The sequence below is a fragment of the Zosterops lateralis genome (assembly GCF_965231275.1).
Source record: "Zosterops lateralis genome assembly, chromosome: 27".
Taxonomy (NCBI): domain Eukaryota; kingdom Metazoa; phylum Chordata; class Aves; order Passeriformes; family Zosteropidae; genus Zosterops; species Zosterops lateralis.
Window position 1 is genome coordinate 3165006 of NC_139787.1, and position 22473 is coordinate 3187478.

Here is a 22473-nt window from a genome sequence, read left to right on the forward strand (position 1 = left end):
GTGAAGGTCCAGGGCCCTGCCAGGTCCCTCTGGTGGAGAAAATATGCTGGGGGAATTGTCCCAGGATTGTTCCTTTTTGGGAACTTTCCCTGGAAATTTCCCTTTGGATTCTGTACCTTGTTGCTGTTGGTTTTATTCTGTTGTTGCTGTTTGGAGGACTTTTCTTTTTCTTTCAGCCCTTTGGGATCTTTGCCTTCTGTGCCCCCACTGGCAGGGGGAGGGGCAGTTTTTATTGGCAACACACAGTCCTGTGGGTGCCCATGGGTGGGGCCCAATGTGCCCCTTAGTCCCCTCAAGTCATGGCACAACCTCATAGATGTCACTGGTCTCCTTTGGTCGACTGTGGGGTCCCGGCAGCTCTGCGTATGTCACCTGGGGTTCCTGGGGAAGGGTGATGTGGGGGGGCCCTGCAGGAGACACCAGTTGAGGATACCAAGGTAGGGGGTGACACCGGTGGGTGACGTGTCACTGACCCCCCACCACTGTACTCACGCCGTGCCTGTTTGGTGCTCATGACGTGGGTGTACAGAACCTCCCCCTCCTCTGGGGGGGCCACAGGCTCTGGGGGTGCCCTGCAGAGATACAGGGGATTTGTGAGAGGGGATGGAGAGTGGTGGGGTGGGAGTAAAAGAGGGGCCACAGCTGCAGAACCCCCACTCACCTTTCTGGGTGCTTCCTGGTGGCTGCAGAGGAAAGAGGGGAGAGGTGAATGTGGGGTCCCTGGAGCCCTGACCCCTCTCAGGATTTCTGAACCCCCACAAGACCCTCAATTCCCATGAGGAACCCTAAGTATCCGTGAAGCCCCCCAGAATTCATGAACGTTTTCAGTGCACCCAACCAACTCAGTCTCAAGAACCCAAAGCCTGGCAGGGAGAGAGACCCCCCAAAACCACCCCAGGACTTCTGAAGGAACACCCAACACCCCTGCAGGACCTTCCAGCACCTCCCCAAACCCTACAGGATCCCCAGCCAAGGTTAAAATTCTGGGACTTTGAGTGCTGCCCAATCGCTCCCCAACTCTTCAGGGCTTCCTACAGCTGCCTTGGACCCCTGTCCCTTCATTGTCACCCACCAAGGTGGTGCCACCAGTGCCAGGCCAGAATGACAGCCACAAGCAGGACCAGGAAAAAAAGGGACCCACAGAACTCTGTGGCCACTGCAAGAAACAGAAAGGGACACATCAGGATCACCCATCACCCCAGGGGTCCTGCACTCCCTAATGACCCCGTGTGAGCCCACCTATGCCCCCATGTCCCTGCGGTGTCACCTCCAGGGCAAGCTCAGGGCTGAGTGCCTGGAACACGCGGTGCCCGTCCTGTCCCAGCTGGTTGGTGGCCACGCATTGGTAGGTGCTCGAATGTCCCACATTGACGTCCCCAAGCTCCAGGATGGCACCCCGGGCCACATTCTGCCCATTGTGCAGCCAGGTGAAGGTGACAGGGGCTGAGCCCACCTGCACTGAACAGTGCAGGGTCACGGGGTCACCTGCATGCACCTGGTGTGACAGGGGACTGGGGGTGATGGTGGCATTGGCCACGGGCACTGTGGGGACAGAGACAGGGATGAGGCCAGGGGGAAGGGACTGCACCCAGCGTGGGAGAATGAGGGAATCTGTGTGGTGGCACTTGCAGACAGAGGGTCTCCTTTACCCAGGAGAGTGACATCATGCTGGTGGGACCATAATGTGCTGTGGGATGAGGGCATCTGAAGGGTGAGGGATGAGGATGGGATGAGGGCGAGGTGAGGATGGGATGAGGGCTGCTGTGCCCAAGGCTGGTGATGGCCATCACCTCATGGAGGGCACAGAATCGCGTGGGTGGGATGTGATGGGTCTGATCAGGCAAATCAACAGGGGCATCACCCCAATCCCAAGGGTCTCACTCGCCTGGGTGGGTCATGCTCAGTAGGATGATTAGGGACATGGGAAGAGTGAGGGACATCAGGGAGCAGTGAAGGACTCAGGGAAGGGGAGGATCAGAAAGGGATGGGGGAATCCAAATGAGAAGTAGGGGGGCCAGAGATGGGAGAGAGATTTGGAAAGGGCTGGAAGGGACCCCAGGGAAGGGTGGGAGATTTGCTGAGGGGACAGACACAGATAGGGTTAAAGGGAACCACGGGGAAGGTTTTCGGGACCCAGACAGGGATGGTGGGACCTGTGGACAATGGAGGGATTTCAGAGAGGGAGAGGTGCAGCTATGGAAGAGTGAGGGGACCTGGTGAGGGATGCAGGCAGCAGAGAAGGTGATGGGAAGAGCCAGGGAGAGACCTGGGAAGGCAGGGTGGCACGCAGAGGGTTGAGCAAGGCTGGGAGGGCTGTGGGGGCTCCCCATGCCCATCCCCGCACTCACTGCGCACCGTGACGTGGAGCGGAGAGCTTCTCTTCTGCACGGCCCCCGCCTTGGAGCGCACCTGGCAGCTGTAATTCCCTGAGTGGGAGACCCCCACAGAGGGCACCAGGAGATGTGGGGACCCCTGCAGGCCCCCCACCAACTGCCCATCCCAGTAGAAGAGGTGCAGGAGGGGGGCTGGGGGCCGCAGGGGGCTGGGGGTGCTGAGGCAGCTGAGATTGAGGGGGGACCCATTGATGAGCTCAGGGGAACCCTCCAACACCGGCACCGTGAAGAGCTCTGGGAAGAAGAGGGGAGGGGGATTTGTGACACCGAGTCCCTGGGGAGGGGCTGTGGGGGTGTCGGGGTGGCAGCTGTGGGGTGCTCACCGTGCACTGTGACTGTCACTGGCGCTGACTCCTGCCACTCCTGTGATACCCCAAAGCTCACACAGACTCTGCAGTGGTATTGGCCACTGTGGTGCAGCTGCAGAGGGGACAGGGACATCTCGGTCCCAGCGAGGGTCCTGTTCACCTCCTCGTCCCCATGGTAGAATCTCACCAAAGTGACAGAATTGTCCCGCCAGAACCGGCAGCGCAGTGTCAGTGTGTCCCCCTCCAGCAGCGGCTGTGCCTGCACCTGCAGCACCAATGGGTCTGCAGGACACAGGGGTCCTGTCACACCAGGGGGGCCCCTTTTCACAAGGACTCTTGCTCTAGGTCACACCCAGCCCACCAGGGGTCCCCAATATCAGAAACAAGGTTCCTTTGCACTGGGATGCTCTGGGATGTCCCCCTGTGCACAGAACAGGTGCTGGTAACACCAGGGTGTGACCCATGGAGCCGAGCCCACACAGAGCCCTCGAGGTCCCCCAGGTGCCACACTGGGGACAACAAAAACCCCTCACCTTGTAAGATACTCATGGGGGGGCTTAGCTTGGTGCCAGGTCTGTCACATGTGTAAGTGCCACTCTCTTTGACAGTGAAGTGGTTGAATCCCTTTTGCCCCCAGCACTGCCCATCCTTGTACCAGGTGGTGGCACCGGCAGTCCCCGAGCCCTGGCAGGTCAGTGTCACCCGGTCCCACAGCACCGCCGGCCTCCAGGGGGGCTCCACCAGGATCTGGCTGGTCTGGGCAGCTGTGGGTGACAGGGGACACCAGCCTGCCAGGGCCACTGTGATGCTTGGGAGAATGGTGTGCGGATGGGGCATCCCCCAAGGGCTCACCAGTGAGGCCGAGGGCCTGGGCTGGAAGGGAGAAGGGACAGGGGCTGGGTGTTGGTGGCCTTGCAGGGACAGCAGCACCTGGGGACTAGGTGTGGCGTCTGTTCCCAAACTTTCCCCAAGGGAACAGGGGTGTTGCACAGAGGTCTTGGGGACAGGCACACTTCAGTCACCCTTGGACAGGACATGGGGACACTGTGGACACCCCACGTTTGCACAGGTCACCTCCACCACGCTCACAGCACCTGTACCCACAGCCACATCCCCATGTCCCTGTGCCCATGATCTAATTCCAATGGCAGCTGTCCCGATGCCACAACTGCATGGTATGGGGCCCTTGTCCCTGTCCCTGCAGCCCCGTTTCTCTGTCCCAACAGCTGCCCCAGCCCCAAGGTTCCTTTTGAAACATCCTTGTCTCCACATCTCTATCCCCTTGTCCTTATCCCCATATACCAGTGCCCCTCTTCCTGTTCCCCTGTTCCTGTCCCCACAGCCACCCCATGACTCTGGTCACACTGGGCTCCATGCCCATGGACTGGCTCTGCTGGCCTTGGGGAACCCAGAGGACCCCACAGCCCCCCTGTGCCCCCTCCCCACCAGTCTGTGCCTCACCAGGGGCCATCCCTGGGGTGTCAGGCCCGTGCCCAGGGCACTCACCCCACAGGAGCAGCACCACCTTCCCGGCCATCCCCGTGTCCCCAGCCATGTGGACTGGCTGTCACTCGCTGCTGTGGCCACCGGTCCCCTGGGTGGCGGCTCTTCGGATGCAGAGGAAGGAAGCGAGGTCACGTCTCGTCCCCACGTGTGGGTGGCCCTTGGTGGGGGCAGGGTGGGGGATGGGTGGAGACACAGTAGGGGACAGGCTGGGGACATGATGGGATAGACTGGGGGCTCACTGGGGGATGGTGTTTCCAGGAGTGGGGGGGGGCTCAGAGGTTGTGGGGGAACCAAGGATGGGTGTCCAGGGTAATGGGGGTCCAGGGGAATTGGGGTCTCCATGCCTGGGGGCATTCAGGGATGGAGGTCCTTCAGGAACATATTGCCCAGGGATTTAGGGTCACGGGATGTGGGTCCTAGGGCTGGAGATGCAGGGCAAAAAAATAGGAACCTCGGGAAGGGAGGTTTAGGGGAAAGAAGCATCCCATGGGATGGGATGAAGGCACTGCTGGTCCTGGGCAATGAGAGTCCGGGGATGGGGGTCCCAGGGAGGAGAGACCAAGGCAATGGGGGTCTCATTGTTGGGTTCCCAGGGGATTGGGTGTCCCAGGGAAGGGCAGTACCCGGGTGGGTATGGAGGCTGCAGCTCCTTCCCTGAGTGCCTCAGGGATTGGGATGACTCAGAGCCCAGCAGAGCCCCCACAGTGTGCTCATGGCCAGGGGGCCACCCCAGGATTGAGGGTCTGGTTCTGTGCCCCACACACCCCTGGGTTTTTTCCCACCCCCCCTATTTCCTGGCTCAGCCATCCCAGGGAACACCTGAGCAGGTAATGGTGGGGGAATCCCAGGAAGTGGAAAAGGGGGTGCGGAGTGCAGGCAGTGTCTGGGGGGCTATGGGGGATGAAAGATTTTCACTTTCTCTTTTCTGCAGCAGATGGAAGAGCCCATTTATGCTGAGCTGAGGACGTGGGTTCTCTCCTGGGCTGGTGGGGGGGGGGGGGTGGGGGGAGGGAACCAGATGGGTCCTGCCCAGAGGGAAAAGGGCTCCTCTGGTGTGGTGATGCCTGGGTCTTGTCCCAGGATCCTGTCCCAGGGGGTTCCTCATTCTAGGGCTGCCACATCCTTGAGGATTCCTGTCCCAGAGGTGGCAAATCCTGGGAACCTCTGACCTGGAGGACCCTGACCATTTTTCTGTCCCCAGTGGGGCCCTGTGATATCTGGGCTGCCCAAACTTAAGGGGACACCTGTAACAACCTTGCCCTGATGATGGTAACTGCTGGCTAAATTTGATGTAAATCCCTGATGCCCAGTTGGTTGAGACAAAACTATACATCCAGGATGCAAATGTAAAAATCTTTTCCAACACCATTTTTTTTCCTCATTAAAAGGAAATTCAGCAAAAATCAAACTGTCAGTGTATAAAACGGTCTGATTGATAGAATCCTTCTAAACACTGCTCTCCCAACAAGTTACTCACAATAACAACACAAACAAATCACAGAGGAAATGAGACCTTTTCGTTCCCTTTAGGAGCCCATTGGTGCATCCCACAGCAGCCTTTGCTTGTGGATAACTCAGAGTTTGGAATCTCCCTGACTGTTAAACAGTTACATGGGATTGTTCCCTGCCTGCTGGGCAGTAACCCAGCCCATAAGGAAGGCTTTGGTTGGGCCATATTCGGGAACTCTTCCCATTTTTCTCCTTCCCACTTATTAACTTGATTTACTTCCCATGGCTTCTCCTCCCAAAAGGGGGAGAACAGACTCTGTCCATGCTAAGAATGCTGCACAGGAGACCATGGAAATGCCCGTGATTCCCTCAGGGTCTGCTTCCCTGCGAAATGCACTCCACCATGCCCTGAATTCCCCTGCCTGGGAACTCCCAGCTCCTCCTTGGACACCCCTGTTCCCCAGATCCACTTGTAGAGCCCCTGCTTAGTATTTCCACATTTTTCCCTCTCTGCTGGTGTCCACATCCTGAACCCTAACATTCTTTCTGGGAGGTTCCAAAGGGCGGCACGTTTTGTTCAAGAAGGTTGGTCTTGGTCAGGTTGTTGAGCAGATGGGTGTGGGATTTGCAGAACTTCTGGGGCTCTCTCAGCCCCTTGCTGAGGGGAGCAAAATAATCAATTGCTGCATTTCCGGACTGGCTCCCTCACAGCTGCCCCTGCAGGGGGGTTTCCAGCCAGCCCTGCTCTGAAAACCATCAAAGGCCCTCACAGAGCCACTGCTTGGGCTTCCATTGGCTTTTGTGCTTCTTGCACAGGCCTGAGCAAACCACAGCCAGGCCGTTTTTACCTACAGAGTTCCCACGTTTGCAGCAGCTTTGAAGCTGCCAGAATCAAAGCCAAGGGAGCAGGGGGGACCCTCAGGTCCTGGCTGCCAGCTGGGGCTGGCCAGAGCAGGGCTGGCCAATGCCCATCCCTGTGCACTGGGGCTGGGCCATGGCTGGGCCCCACACTTGGATGGGCACTGGCTTCAAGGAGGAGGAGTTGGGGAGCTCCTTCCTGCCTGGGGCTCCATTCCCAAGCTGCTCTTGCTGGCTCAGATCCTGCAGGGGACCAACAAGAATGGAGAAGTCTGGAACCCTCCCAGAGCTGCCATCCCCCAGGACAGGACCCCGTTGGCCAGCAGGTGTCCTTCCTGGAACAGGATCCCCCGCCCCGGGGCAGGACGCTCTCGGATGTGCCCTTGTAGTGGTTTTGGTTTGCCTTTTTTAGTTACAGCACTATTTATGTGGTGGTTTCATGTTTGCTGAATTTTGTTCACTAATTTGGAGATGGGATTTGGGGAGAAAAAGGCAAAACAGGCTTAACTTAAAAGTAAACAGTTTATTAATACACAGTAAGCGAAAAAGAGAGAGCGAAAAAAATGAAACTTGCAAAACCCTTCTCGGCCCCCCACAAGTGTTCACTTTCCTACAAACAACATAGAGACAAAACCTGGGACTTTCAGTCAGTTTCACCACTTAAATATAGTCTTTCATCAATTCTTTAGGAGGGGAGTCTCTGGTTTACTATGGAATTTCCCCCACTGACAACCTAGAACAGTTCTCTTGTGGGTCAGAACTCTCACAGAAACAGCTGCCTGAAAAAACCTGCTTCCAGGTGGTCTCCTCCCATTAGCAGTTTCCCAAGCTGCTCATGGGTAATGGAACTCAGGCATCTAGGGTGTCACTTTTTAAACACAAGCAACTTCAAAGTCAAAGGATTCTTCATCTCAAGGAACAGAGATGTTTTCTCACTTCTTTCACTGGTGCAGGAGCTTCTCATTTTTCTTTCTCTGTTCAAGCATCTCATGGGATCACAACAATCACAGATTCTAATGCAGTATTACTCAGTCCATCACAAACACTTTTGCTCAAAAATCCACAAATCATCTCTCCAAATACATTTTTTCTATGATTTAATGGACAGTCTACCTATAGAGTTCATTTCTGTAGTTCAAACAAGAAAGTCCAGACAGCAGGCAACTCCTTCATCCTTCCTGTAATTAATCCCTTTCTCACTCTCTCCATCTGACTGTTATGCCAAGTCTTCTCTGTGCTCAATCACTTGGTCTGTTCTCACTCTGGGAAGAGCTGGTGCTCTGGAAGTTCCATCTGCTGGCAGGAAAGAGTTAAAGCTTGCCCAGGCCTGTGAGGGTTCCATGATCTCTGTCCGGGGCCAGCCAGGATTTTCAAAAGCCTGGAGAATAGAAAAAGAACCTCAGTCCGGCAGGTCTCAGAGCAGCCCGGCTGATCAAAGGCTCTTTGCCCCCCAGCCCTCGGTCTCATTGCGGGCGGGCCCAGCTCGGAGCGGCTGCAGGCTGCAGGCTCCCCTCCCCTGCTGGGGAAAGGGCCTAGGCCACGGCCAGGCCTCGGGCCAGCTCCCCACCCCATAGGGGGGTCTGCAGGGTGTTTTACAGCTGATAAAAACTGATCGGGGCCGGGACAGGGGCACATCATCCCCTCCCCGGGCTGGGAGTCACCGGGCCAGGCCTCCCGTGACAGCCCGGGCCCCTCCACAGGAGAGAGCCGGGACTGCCTTTCCTGCTGTGAGGGCGGAAGGGAGAGAGAGACCCCAGGCTTCCTTCTGGCTTTTAGGGCTGTGTGACCCAGAGGTGTATCTCTGCATGTAATTGGCTATTTTGGTTGTCAATTCAAAGGAAATCATAAATTGCACCTCACCATCTGTGCTAAACCCCCACAAGTTCCCAGGGGAATGGGGATGCCAGGGATGGGCAGTGGCCAGGTGGGCGTGGGGGTCGCAGCTCCTTCCCTGGGTGCCTCAGAATTTGGGACGACCCGGGCTAAGCAAAGCCCCGGTGTGCTCGTGGTCTGCTGGGGTCACCCCAGGTGAATTCTGAGGGGCTCTGGGTCTGTGACCCACTCCCAAACCCGAGGGGCTTTTTCCTCTCTTCATGTCCATTTCCTTCCTTTTTCGGTAACTTTTGCATCCCCCTCCAGTTCCCTGCTCAGCGATCCTGGGGAGCTCCTGAGCAGGTACCGGGTTGAGGGGACCCCATGGAGGGGAAAAAGGGTGCGGGGGCTGTAGGAGAGGTGGTGGGGGTTGGGGACTGGGGGTGTCCGGCCTTGCGCCCCCCACACTTTCACTTTCTCTCTCCTGCAGCAGAAGGAAGAGGCCGTTTGTGCTGAGTCAGACGGGAGGGGCGGGTTCTGTCCTGGGGGGCACATCCAGGGGGTCCTGTCCCTGTTCAGGGCTGTCCCTGTTCTGGGGGTGACACATCCTGGGGGTAGCACATCCAGGGGATCCTGTCCTGGGGACGAGCGTGGAAAGATCGAGCAGTGGCTCTGCCCCCCGGCCGTGCTGGGGCTGAAGTGGTGACCCCAAATGGGCGCCCCGTCAGTGCCCGGAGCTGTCGGTCCCGTTGCCACGGCAACAGCCGGTCCCGACACACGGCGACAGTGGCCTCGGACACGCTGTCACAGCCGCTGGGGACACAGGGCCACCGTCGGTGCCCGCAGCCCGGGACAGTCCCGGCCCCGGCAGCGCGATGGCAGCCGCGACGGGCGACAGTGACCCGAGGGCAGGACTCGGCTCCCGCAGTGCCGGGGGCTCCTCCCCGGGCTCCCTGGTCCCCTCGGCCCTCCCGGCACCTCCCTCCCGGCGCCCCCCGCCCGCCCCAGGGCCGGGCCCGGCGGAGGCTCCGCAGCAGCTCCGGGGCTCAGACGCCGCTCGGGGAGCGCCGGGTGCGGGGCTTTGGGCACCGGGGGGCACCGGGCAGGGCTGGGCCGGGGATGGGCTGAGCTGGGCTCGGCCCGAGGGGCTCGGCAGCTGCGGGATCGGTGCCCGTGGCCACGGGGCGGCACCGCCGCAGGTCCCCGAGCCCTTGGCCGGTGTCACCCAGAGGGGACAAACAGGGAGCGGCAGCTCCTTCCCCTGTGCGGGGCAGCTGCGAGGGAACCAGTCCGGAAATGCCCCAATTGATCATTTTGTCCCTGTCCCCAAGGGACTGAGAGAGCCCCAAAAATCCCGCAAATCCCACACGGATCTGCTCAACAACCTGACCGGGACCCTCCTCCGTCCGAGCTGACCTGGCACAGCTGAACAAACAAAAACCATTTCTCCCGGTTTAATCAAAAAGCTGCGTTTTGGGTGCAATGGGAGGGACAAGGGTCCTGTGCCCCCTGGCACTGGGGGAGGGAATGGGGAGCCCCTGGGGGTACTGGGAGCACTGGGAGCTCTGGAACGGGGAGCTCTGGGCAGCCCCACATGGGACCCCCCACTCGTGGCCACCCCCGGGCACGGTGGGCACCCACAGGAGCTGGGGGGGGACACACACGGGGGGTGGCCTTGGGCAGGGACCTCCAGTGTCCCCAGTGTCCCCAGTGTCACAGCACGTTCCCGTAGATGTCACTGGGGTCCCGCTGTCGCCTGTGGGGTCCCGGCAGCTCCGCGTAGGTCACCTGGGGGAATGTGGCACGGGGGGGGCCCTGCGAGAGACACCGGTTGTGGGGACCTGGGTGGGGGGTGACACCCATGGGTGACGTGTCCCTGTGTCCCCACCCTGTACTCACCCCCTGCCCGCTCGGTGCTCACGACGTGGGTGTACAGCACCTCCCCCTCCTCTGGGGGGGCCGGGGGATCCGGGGGGGCCCTGTGGGGATAAAGGGGTGTCTGTGGGGGTGGGGGAGGTTTGCAGTGAGGGTAAAATGGGGGGTCAGACCTGGAGCCCCCCACTCACCTTTCCTGCTGCTTCCTGAGGGCTGCAAAGGGAAGGGGGAGGGGTGACTGTGGGGTCCTCAAGGCCTTGAACACCCTCAGGACCCCTGACTGCTCCCAGGATCCTTGAGCATCTCTCAAGCCCCTAAAAAGCCTTGAACCACTCCTTGAACCCCCTGAGCCCCTAGAGCCCCCAAACTCCCCCCAAACCCCTGACAGAACCCCCAACATCCCTGCAGGACCCTCCAGGACCTCCCCAAATCCCCCAGGCCACCCAGCTGAGGTCTCTGGGGGTTCAGCTTCACCCGAGTCAGGAGCTGTTTGTGACACCCTATGAACCCCCCTATGCTGGGAGGGCTTCACCCCAATCCCTGGGACCCCCATCCCCCCTCATTGTCACCCATCCAGGCGGTGCCTCCGGTGCCAGCCCATGATGACAGCCACGAGCAGGACCAGGAACAGGAGGGACCCACCGACCCCTGCGACCACTGCTGGGGAAAGAGGGGGACACACTGGGGTCACAAGGAAACCCAAGGGTCCCGCACCCCCCGTGTGACCCCATGTGAGCCCACCTGTGACCCAGGGTGAGCCAGGGGTCACCTCCAGGGCCAGCTCAGGGCTGAGTGCCCAGAACACGCGGTGCCCGTCCTGTCCCAGCTGGTTGGTGGCCACGCACTGGTAGGTGCCTGAATGTCCCACATCGACGTCCCTGAGTTCCAGGACAGGACCCTGGGCCAGCTCCTTGCCATTGTGCCGCCAGGTGAAGGTGACAGGGGCTGAGCCCACCTGCACCGAGCAGCGCAGGGTCACGGGGTCACCTGTGTGCACCTGGTGTGACAGGGGACCGGGGGTGATGGTGGCATTGGCCACAGCCACTGTGGGGACACAGAGAGGGCTGGCACCTGGAAAGGTGGGATGGGTGTACTGTGGGTGGGGTCACCCCCAGCCCGAGGGTGCTGCTCACCCAGGACGGTGACATTCAGGGGGACACTCTCGGCCACACTGTCCCCATTGCTGACCCGGCAGTGATAGAGGCCGCTGTCATTGTCCCCAACGTGTCACAGCTCCAGGTGGGGGCTGGTGCCCAGTGGTGTCTCCGCCCCCCCCTGGTGCCAGGTGAAGGACAGGGGACCTGTCCCAGAAGCCACTGCACAACTCAGCACCAGGCGGTCCCCCGGCGTCACCTGTCCCCTGGGGGGCTGTGCCCACACGGACACCCACGGAAGCAGGACCCCTGCAAGAGAGGGGACACCAGGGGGCAGTGAGGGACATGGGTGGGGGTTGCATAGAGAGACAGGGAGACCCCAGTGAGGAAGAGGGGTCGCAGAGCTGGGGGGAGGCCTGGAAAGGAATTCCAGGGAAGTTTTGGGGCCACGAGAGGGGATGGTGGGACCTGGGGACCGTAGGGGAAGATCAGGGAGGGGTGGGGTTGACCCAGGGACGGGTGAAGCGACCCAGTGAGGGATGGGGAGATAAGGAGTGATACCCAAGCAGTGATGGGGAAACAGAGAAGAAGTTTACAGGAAAGATGGGGGTAGGGCTGGGGGATCCAGTAAGAGACCCAGATGGACGAGGGATGAGACCCATGGCAGGGATGGGGGGTCTGGGCAGTAATGGGGGTCCTCAGACATGTCTGGGGGTCGCCAGATGGGGCTGAGTGTCCCCAAGCAGGGGATCCAGGGAGGCTGTGGGGGTGAGGCTCACTGTGCACTGTCACTGTCACCGGCGCTGAATGGTGCTGCTCCCATGACCTTGATACCTCAGAGTACACCAGGCCCCGGCAGTGGTATTGGCCACTGTGGTGCAGCTGCAGAGGGGACAGGGACAGCTCGGTCCCAGGGAGGGACCTTCTCACCTCTTCGTCCCCACGGTAGAATTGCACCAGGGTGACTGACCTGTTCCGCCAGCCCCGGCAGCGCAGTGTCACCGTGTCCCCCTCCAGCAGCGGCCACGCCGGCACCTGCAGCACCACCCAGTCTGGGGGACATGGGGGTCCTGTCACACCGGGGGGGTCCCATTTTCGTGGGGAGCCCCCATTGAGTCACATACAGAGCACCAGGGGTCCCCAATTCCACAAACAGGGTCCCCTTGCACTGGGATGCTCTGGGATGTCCCCGTGTGCAGGGGATGGTCACACCAGGAGGTGACCCATGGAGTGGAGCCCACCCAGAGCCCTTGGGGTGCCCCAGGTGCCACCCTGGGACACCCAAACCACCCTCACCATATGAGGCTCTCACGGTGGGGCTGAACTCACTGCCAGGTCTGTAACACTGGTTGTTGCCAATCTCAGTGACAGTGAAGTGGTCCGATCTGTTTTGCCCCCAGTGCTGCCCATCCTTGTACCAGGTGGTGGCACCAGCGGTCCCCGAGCCCTGGCAGGTCAGTGTCACCCGCTCCCACAGCACCGCCGGCCTCCAGGGGGGCTCCATCAGGATCTGGGTGGTCTGGGCACCTGCGGGTGACAGGGGACACCAGCCTGCCAGGGCCAATGTGGGGCTGGGGACAGCGGGGTGGGGATATGGCATCCCCCGAGGACTCACCAGCGAGGCCGAGGGTCTGGGCTGGAAGGGAGAAGGGACAGGGCTGGGTGGGGCTGGCACCATGGGGAGAGAGGTATGGGGGCATGGGGTGTGGGGGATGTCCCTGAACTGTCACCAGGGGGACACTGGTGTGGCACAGATGTCTCAGGGATTGAGGAACTGCAGGCACCCCATGGTCAGGCAGGACATGGGGACATTGTGGACACCCCAGGCATGGGGACCCTGTGCTGGCACAGGTCACCCCCACCAGCCCCATGGGCTCTGTCCCCATGGCCCATCTGCATGGTGCTTGTCCCCTTGTCCCTGTCCCTGCATCCCTGTCACCCTGTCCCTGTTCTCACAGCTGCACCAGTCCCATAACTCCTCTACCCACTTTTTGGTCCCTCCAATCCTGTTCCCCCTCTCCTGTCCCCACAGCCACCCCATGATCCTGATCCCCTCATGCAATGGCTCTGCTGGCTTTGGGGTCCTCAGGGGACCCTGCAGCCCCCCGTGCCCCCTCCCCACTGGACTCTGCCTCACCAGGGCCCATCCCCAGGGTGTCAGGCCTGTGCCCGGGGCACTCACCCCACAGGAGCAGCACCACCTTCCCGGCCATCCTCGTGTCTCTGACCACCCAGACTGGCTGTCACTTGTTGTCAGGGGTGGTTGTCCCCTGGTTGGCGGCTGTTCCGAAGAACGGGGAAGGAAGTGAGGTCAGGCTGTGTCCCCAATGTGGCTGTGGCCCTTCTTGGGGGCAGGGTGACCACAAGCTTGGGACAGACTGTGGGCAGAGTGGGGACAGGCTGGGGACAAGGCTGGGTGGCACATGGTGGGACAGGGGGTTCTCAGGAGTGGGGGCTCAGGGGGTTTCTGGAGCCAGGGCTGAGTGTCCAGGGCAATGGCGGGGTGCCAGGGATGGGGTGCGGGGGGAATGGAGGGTCCCATGGGAATGGGTTTTTCAGGGGAGAATCAAGGTCCTGTGGAAATGGGAATTTCAGGGGATGGAATGAATGGGAGAGGGTTTCTTGGGAATCGGGACCCTGGGCCATGGAGATCCTGGGGAATGACAGTCCTGGGCTTGGAGTCCAAGGGAGAGTGGGACATATGGAATGGGGGCCCCATGGTTCAGGTCCCTGTGGAATGGGGGTCCCGGGGATGTGCCATGGCTGGGTGGGCACAGGGTCACAGCTCCTTCTCTGGGTGGCTCAGATTTTGGGGTGACCCAGGGCCCAGCACAGCCCTCTGAGGTGGTTGTGGCCTGAGAGTCACCCCAGGTGGATTCCAAAGGGCTCTGGGTCTGTGTCTCCCCATTTCCCAGGGGCTTTTTCCTCCCTTCATTTTCATTTCCTTCTATTATCTCCTCAATTTCACAATCTCCCAGTCCATGCCTTGATGATCCTGGGGAGCACCTGAGCAGGGAATGGGTTGGGGGAACCCCAGGGTGGGGGAAGCAGGGGTGAGGGGTCTGCAGGGAGGGGTGGGAAGCTGGGGGGGATGGGGGTGTCTGGCTGTGGCCCCCCAACATTTTCACTTTCTCTCTCCTGCAGCAGAAGGAAGAGGCCGTTTGTGCTGAGTGTCACATGGGGAGTGGGTTCTGTCCTGGGGGGATCCTGTCCCAGGAAGGGACACATGCTGGCCACGGGGGTCCTGTCCTGGGGGATGGCAACTCTGGGAGGGTTCCAGACTTCTCCATTCTTGCTGTTCCCCTGCAGGATCTGAGCCGGCAAGAGCAGCTTGGGAATGGAGCCCCAGGCAGGAAGGAGCTCCCCAACTCCTCCTCCTTGAAGCCAGTGCCCATCCAAGTGTGGGGCCCAGCCATGGCCCAGCCCCAGTGCACAGGGATGGGCATTGGCCAGCCCTGCTCTGGCCAGCCCCAGCTGGCAGCCAGGACCTGAGGGTCCCCCCTGCTCCCTTGGCTTTGATTCTGGCAGCTTTAGAGCTGCTGCAAAGGTGAGAATTCTGTGGCAGGAAAAGGCGTGGCTGTGGTTTGCTCAGCCCTGCAAGAAGCACAAAAGCCAATGGGAGCCCAAGCAGTGGCTCTGGGAGGGCCTTTGATGGTTTTCAGAGCAGGGCTGGCTGGAAACAGCCCCTGCAGGGGCAGCTGTGAGGAAACCAGTCCGGAAATTCAGCAATTGATCATTTTGCTACTCTCAGCAAGGGGCTGAGAGAGCCCCAGAAGAAGATTCTGCAAATCCCACACCCATCTGCTCAAAAACCTGACCGGGACCGTCCTCCTTCATGAGATGGACAGACAGAACTCAACAAAAGAATGAAAACCCAAACATTTTTCCCAATTTAATCAGAAAGCAGCATTTTGAATTCAATAAGAGAGGTAGGGGTTGTGTGCCCCCCTGACACTGAGAGGGGGATTGAGGAGCCCCGTGGGGTGCTGTGAAAGGCAAAAAGGAACCCCTGAGGGGAATCGATGCCCCCCAGTGCTGCCAGTGTCCCCCAGTGTCACAGCACACTCTCAAAGGTGTCACTGGGGTCCCTCTGTCCCTTATAAGGTCTTGGCAGCTCCGTGTTGGTGACTTGTGTATCCTGAGGTGGGGCAGGGCCGGAGGACACCTGTGGGGGCCCTGAGAGTGTCACCAATTGTGGGGACCTGGGTGGGGGGTGACACCCGTGGGTGACGTGTCCCTGTCCCCCCCCTGTACTCACCCCCTGCCTGCTCGGTGCCCACGATGTGGGGGTCCAGCACTGCCCCCTCCTCTGGGGGGGTCCTGTGGGGATAAGGGGGGTCTGAGGGGTGTCTGAGGGGGAAGAAAAGGGAGTCCTGGCAAGAGCCCCCCACTCACCTGTCCTGGGGCTTCCTGGCAGCTGCAAGGAAAAGGGGAGGGGGTGACCTTGGGGACCCCGGGACCCATGAACTTTCCTGGGACCTTGGCAGCTCCAACCACCCACAGGATCCCCAAATCCCCACTGGAGCCCTGAAACCCACTGGGCCGCTGATTCCCCCCTGGACACTCCAAGAACCCCTGAACCCCCAAAACTTCTGCACCATCACAGTGCTCCCAAGTCCCCATTGTCCCCAACACTCTGATCCCCTGGAACTCTAAGCTCAGCAGGGAGGGGCACGCCTCAGGCTCTCCCAGGACCCCAGAAAGATCCCTCCACATTCCTGAACGGCCCTCCAAGAGCTCCCCAAACCCTCCAGGAGCACCCAGTGCCACTCCAATGCTTGTTCAAAGGCTACCCAGGGATGGACCTGGAGCCCAACCAAGACCCTCCAAATTCCCCTCAAATCCTCTCCGCCCTGAGGATCCCCTGTCGAGGTCACTGTGGCCTCAGTTTCCCCCAGCTCAGGGGCCCTGGGTGCTGCCTCAGCTCTGCCCCCACTCTGGGGGCTTCCCCTCACCCCAAGACCGCCATCCCCCCATTGTCACCCACCCCGGCGGTGCCAGCAGTGACAGCCCCCGATGACAGCCAGGAGCAGGACCAGGAACAGGAGGGTCCTGCTGACATTCACAGCCACTGCTGGGGACAGAGGGGGACAAAGAAGGGTCACCCTGAAACCCAAGAGTCCTGCTCCTCCAGTGTGACCCCATGTGAGCCCACCTGTGACCCAGGGTGAGCCAGGGGTCACCTCCAGGGCCAGCTCAGGGCTGAGTGCCCGGAACACGCGGTGCCTGTCCTGTCCCAGCTGGTTGGTGGCCACGCACTGGTAGGTGCCCGAATGTCCCACATCGACGTCCCCAAGCTCCAGGACGGGGCCCTGGGCCACCTCCTGCCCATTGTGCATCCAGGTGAAGGTGACAGGGGCTGAGCCCACCTGCACCGAGCAGTGCAGGGTCACGGGGTCACCTGTGTGCACCTGGTGTGACAGGGGACCGGGGGTGATGGTGGCATCAGCCACGGGCACTGTGGGGACACAGAGAGGGCTGGCACCTGGAAAGGTGGGATGGGTGTACTGTGGGTGGGGTCACCCCCAGCCCGAGGGTGCTGCTCACCCAGGACGGTGACATTCAGGGGGACACTCTCGGCCACACTGTCCCCGTCGCTGACCCGGCAGTGATAGTGGCCGCTGGCATTGTCCCCAACGTGGCGCAGCTCCAGATGGGGGCCGGTGCCCAGTGGTGTCTCCGCCCCCCCCTGGTGCCAGGTGAAGGACAGGGGACCTGTCCCAGAAGCCACTGCACAACTCAGCACCAGGCGGTCCCCCGGCGTCACCTGTCCCCCGGGGGGCTGTGCCCACACGGACATCCAGGGAAGCAGGACCCCTGCAAGAGAGGGGACACCAGGGGGCAGTGAGGAACATGGGCGGGAGTTGCATAGCGAGGCAGGGAGACCCCAGTGAGGAAGAGGGGTCGCAGAGCTGGGGGGAGGCCTGGAAAGGAATTCCAGGGAAGTTTTGGGGACCCGGGAGGGAATGGTGGGACCTGGGACCGTGGGGGGAGATCAGGGAGGGGTGGGGTTGACCCAGGGACGGGTGAAGCGACCCAGTGAGGGATGGGGAGATAAGGAGGGGGACCCAATCAGTGATGGGGAAACAGAGAAGAAGTTTACAGGAAAGATGGGGGTAGGGCTGGGGGATCCGGTGAGAGACCCAGAAATGGATGAGGGATGAGACCCGCGGCAGGGATGGGGGGTCTGGGCAGTAATGGGGGTCCTCAGACATGTCTGGGGGTCGCCAGATGGGGCTGAGTGTCCCCAAGCAGGGGATCCAGGGAGGCTGTGGGGGTGAGGCTCACTGTGCACTGTCACTGTCACCGGCGCCGAATGCTGCTGCACCCATGAACTTGATTTCTCAGAGTACACCTGGCCCCGGCAGTGGTATTGGCCACTGTGGTGCAGCTGCAGAGGGGACAGGGACAGCTCGGTCCCATTGGGGGACCTTCTCACCTCCTCGTCCCCATGGTAGAATTGCACCAGGGTGACTGACCTGTTCCGCCAGCCCCGGCAGTGCAGTGTCACTGTGTCCCCCTCCAGCAGTGGCCGTGCCGGCACCTGCAGCACCACCCAGTCTGGGGGACACAGGGGTCCTGTCACACTGGGGGGTCCCGTTTTCACGGGGAGCCCCCATTCAGTCACACGCAGAGCACCAGGGGTCCCCAATTCCACAAACAGGGTCCCCCTGCACTGGGATGCTCTGGGATGTCCCCGTGTGCAGGGGACAGGCTCTGGTCACACCAGGAGGTGACCCATGGAGTGGAGCCAACCCAGAGCCCTCGGGGTCTCACAGGTGCCAGGTTGGGGACACTCAAACCCTCCTCACCATTTGAGACTCTCATGGTGGGGCTGAACCCACTGTCAGGTCTATAACACTGGTAGGTGCCACTCTCGGTGACAGTGAAATTGTTGAGTCCCTTCTGCCCCCATCGCTGCCCATCCTTGTACCAGGTGGTGTCACCGGCAGTCCTCGAGTCCTGGCAGGTCAGTGTCACCCGCTCCCACAGCACCGCCGGCCTCCAGGGGGGCTCCACCAGGAGCTGGGTGGTCTGGGCACCTGTGGGTGACAGGGGACACCAGCCTGCCAGGGCCAGCACGGGGCTGGGGACAGCGGAGTGGGGACATGGCATCCCCTGAGGACTCACCAGCGAGGCCGAGGGTCTGGGCTGGAAGGGAGAAGGGACAGGGCTGGGTGGGGGTGGCACCGTGGGGAGAGAGGTATGGGGGCACGGGGTGTGGGGGCTGTCCCTGAACTGTCACCAGGGGGACACTGGTGTGGCACAGATGTCTTGGAATTTGGGGAACGGCAGGCACCCCATGGTCAGGCAGGACATGGGGACATTGTGGACACCCCAGGCATGGGGACCCTGTGCTGGCACAGGTCACCCCCACCAGCCCCATGGGCTCTGTCCCCATGGCCCATCTGCATGGTGCTTGTCCCCTTGTCCCTGTCCCTGCATCCCTGTCACCCTGTCCCTGTCCTCACAGCTGCACCAGTCCCGTAATTCCTCTCCCCACTTTCTGGTGTCTCCAGTCCTGTCCTCCTGATCCTGTCCCCACAGCCACCCCATGACCCTGATCCCCTCATTGCACTGGCCCTGATGGCTTTGGGGACCTCAGGGGACCCTGCAGCCCCCCCCGTGCCCCCTCCCCACCGGTCTCTGCCTCACCAGGGCCCATTCCCATGCCCAGGGCACTCACCCCACAGGAGCAGCACCACCTTCCCGGCCATCCCCATGTCTCTGGCCACTCAGACTGGCTGTCACTTGCTGTCAGGGGTAGCTGTCCCCTGGTTGGCGGCTGTTCCGAAGAATGGGGAAGGAAGTGAGGTCAGGCTGTGTCCCCAACGTGGCTGTGGCCTTTGTTGGGGGCAGGGTGGCCACAAGCTCAGGACAGGCTGCGGGCTGGTTGGGGACAAGGCTGGGTGGCACAAAGTGGGACATGGTGATATCAGGAGTGGGAGGTCAGGGGGTTTGGGGACCCCGGGATGGGGTACCTGGGGAATGGGGGTGATGAGAAGGAGGAGTCACTGGGAATGGGGGTCCCTGGGGCTGGGGGGACTCAGGGCTGGGAGTCCCATGGGAACCTGGGCTCCTGGGATTTGGGGTCATGGGATGTGTGTGCCAGGGATGGGATGTGGGGGGAATGGAGGGTCCCATGGGAATGGGGTTTTCAGGGGAGCATCAAGGTCCTGTGGGAATGGGAATTTCAGGGAATGGAATGAATGGGAGAGGGTTCCTTGGGAATGGGGCTCCTGGGCCATGGAGATCCTGGGGAATAGCAGTCCTGGGATGGGAGTCAAAGGGAGAGTGGGACATAAGGAATGGGGGTTCCATGGTTCAGGTCCCTGGGGAATGGGTGTCCCAGGGATGTGCAGTGGCTGAGTGGGCCTGTGGGTCACAGCTCCTTTCCTGGGTGCCTCAAATGTTGGGGTGACACAGGGCCCAGCCGAGTCTGCATGTTACAGATGAGCAATGCAATGTTTGGCTCTTACAATCAAGAAATGCATATTATGTGTATGTTAAGAGAAGTTTATTGATGTATAGTTATGTTATTGTGGTAAGTCCTCCCACAGTCCTCTTTCCCCTGCCCTTGTATTGTTGTCACGGGATTGGTAGTTGGGGCATTGGGGGAGGGGCTGGCTTGTCACTAGGAGGCGTGGCATGGCAACACCTGACCTCCAATCGAATTGCAAGAAAGTAATCTCCACCAAAGGACAGTGAAGGGAAGTTGACTGACAGGCTTTGGGAGGGGCCAAAGTTGGCTGATGTAACACCAGGAGTATAAAAGGCAGAGCAGGTATTTTGTAGATGAGCATGTGGCGGTTTAGTTACATGCTCCCAGTGCTGCTCTTTCTCCTTATTCAGACTCTTATTTTGTTAAAGTTTAATAAATCTTTGAAATTTAAAAATGAGCGTTGTTTCTCATAAATGGGGACTCGGTCTGGGATATACACCTTCTCTCCGTCGCCCTGGGAGTTTTCAAAAGAGTAGCACACCCCGCTGTGAATTCAGTGACTCAGTCATTTCCTCCTGGGACCATCGTTTTTTGCAGGTTCAAAGCTCAGGGAAGACTGACTTGTGAAAAATTAAAGGCAGAAGAGAAAAAGCCTCCTGGGGAGAAAACTGCAGATGATCTGGAAGACTGTGAGTATTTGCACATGTGTGTGAGCCCAGGAGTGTGCTTAGAGTGTGTGTGAGACTTGAAAGAATTGCTGGATTGAGAGAGACTCAAGAGAACCTGGGGACACCAGGTTGAAGGTCACCAGTTTTATGGGGACTCAAGAGCTCCTGAGGATGTCAGGTTCAGAGTTACTGGATTTAGGGGGTGTCAGATCAGTGGAGGTTCCTTGCACACGGCGCCAGCAGTGGAAGCAGCCAAGCGGCGCAGACCGCGCTTGTCTGGGGCGAGGGGCCTCTGGCGGCAGGGGCAGCCAGGCGGTGCAGAGGAGTCGTGGGGGCCCACGTGGGGAGCGGCGAGCGGGGACCTGGCACAGGAACTCCCGGCACTTGCCGACCGAGCAGAACCGACCCAGTCGGATGGGAGTCACCAGATCACAGGAGAGTTGTTTATTTGCTTTTGTTTTCCAGGGAGAAGGTCAGGTTTGTTTTCCTCTTTCTTTTCTTTCTTTTCCTTTCTTTCCTTTTTTCCCCTTTCATTTTCCTTCCAGCTGATTGGGAAGGTGAGCCTTGTTAGGTGGCCCTGTGATTGGCTGGTTGGGAAAGCAGGCCTAGAAAGAGGGCCTGTGATTGGCTGGTTGGGAAGACGGGTCTTGTGGAGAAGGTCTGCGATTGACTGGTTGGGGGGGGGCTGTGGTTGGCTGGTTGGGAAGGCGTGTTTTGTCCGAGACCTGTGATTGGCTGTCGAGATAGGACTGGGAGCAAGTAGAGAATCCCCAAGGAGAAAAGAAGGAAGTGAAGTTATAGCAACAACGTCTCCACACGGTTCATCTACTGCCCAGGGGGCTGCCAAAGAACCTCCTGGGCAATAGACAAACCCACTGGAGATGTAACCTGAACACCAAGAGTGAAAATAAAGTGTTGGGGTTGGTTTCTTTTCCTTTCATTTTCTTTCCTTGTTACCTGTGGGATTTTTTTCCCATTGAGTTGCTAAGAAGCACTGATGGCTGCATGCTTGAGATTGCGGGAGCGGAAAACTCTCGGCAGGGACGGGAAACTCTTGTTCACTCAATTTGAGCCTTCGAATGGTTACAGTGGAGTGACTGCTTGGGAAAGGAATTCACTGCTGTTGCAGAAGTCCAGCTCAGTCCTGTTTCTTTTAATTTGGGGGGAGCCTCTGCTCCCAGGAACAGCCAGTGAACTGGGACTTGGTTATCTCCTGCCTCACTAAAAGCGGGGCCTTTTGCTGTGCTGGGAGCTCTCAGGTTGGTTTTCTCACCCGAGATTCAGGTTGTTTAAAGTCCTTGCCCTCTAAAAGCCCCAAGTTGCCTTGGTACAAAGAAGCGGAGTCTTCAAGGCCTTGTTTTCTGGTTTCTCGAGTTGTTTATTATTTGATATCACAGAGTTTTTCTCCGCTCCCAGCCGAGGTCCAGACAGCGGCTGAAACACGAGGCGACTGCCCACTGATGGGATGTCACCTCACATTTATACAGATAGTTACGTGTAGATTATTTACTATTTCGTACCAATGCCTAGTGCTTACACTAAAAGGGTCACTTCTGCTTTGACCCAATCCACTCTCACTACCTTATATCATCACCACCCCAGAAGACGGAGGATGAGAAAGAGGAGAGGGACACGAGGTACCAACCAAATTCCACCATCTCGTCCCCCATTTACCTCTATTCAAAGAATCCTAAAATTACTGAATTTTGCATGTTCTACTGTGCTAAACTACTATTTTCACTTCCTGGTGATTTGCAATTCCTCTCCTTGTGTTGGAAGTTTCTCCCATGGGCTAAGATCAAACTCAGTGTCTTCCTGGGCTCTGTGCCAAGGTCTCCAACCCCCTGGACCGGCTCCACACCCCCCTGTCCAGGGCTCAAATTCTCTTTCCCGGGTCCCAGGTCATCCAAAGGGATGTCCCGGACTCCAACAGGGGGCAAGGTCACTGTTGTCCTGCCCTCAATGCTTCTTCAGCACTACCCCTGTCTGCTGAGACCTTCTGCGTCTTTAGCCTCAGCTCTGGAGTTTCTGATCCATCCCTTCCATCCCTTCCCATCTGGGCCCAGC

The 22473-nt window shown here is 59.6% G+C and overlaps 1 protein-coding gene across 1 annotated transcript in view; it reads right to left on the reverse strand.

The window, feature by feature from the left end:
- Positions 1–227: 227 nt before the first annotated feature.
- LOC310919539 (uncharacterized protein) overlaps positions 228–22473 on the reverse strand; it is a 152736-nt gene continuing 130490 nt past the window's right edge. The window contains exons 3-5 of the mRNA XM_083878915.1: positions 662–683; positions 493–572; positions 228–407 (exon numbers count right to left, since the gene is read on the reverse strand). Of these exons, the coding sequence (XP_083735041.1) occupies positions 298–407; positions 493–572; positions 662–683 (212 nt within the window). The 3' untranslated portion in view covers positions 228–297. The remainder of the gene's footprint in view (positions 408–492; positions 573–661; positions 684–22473) is intronic.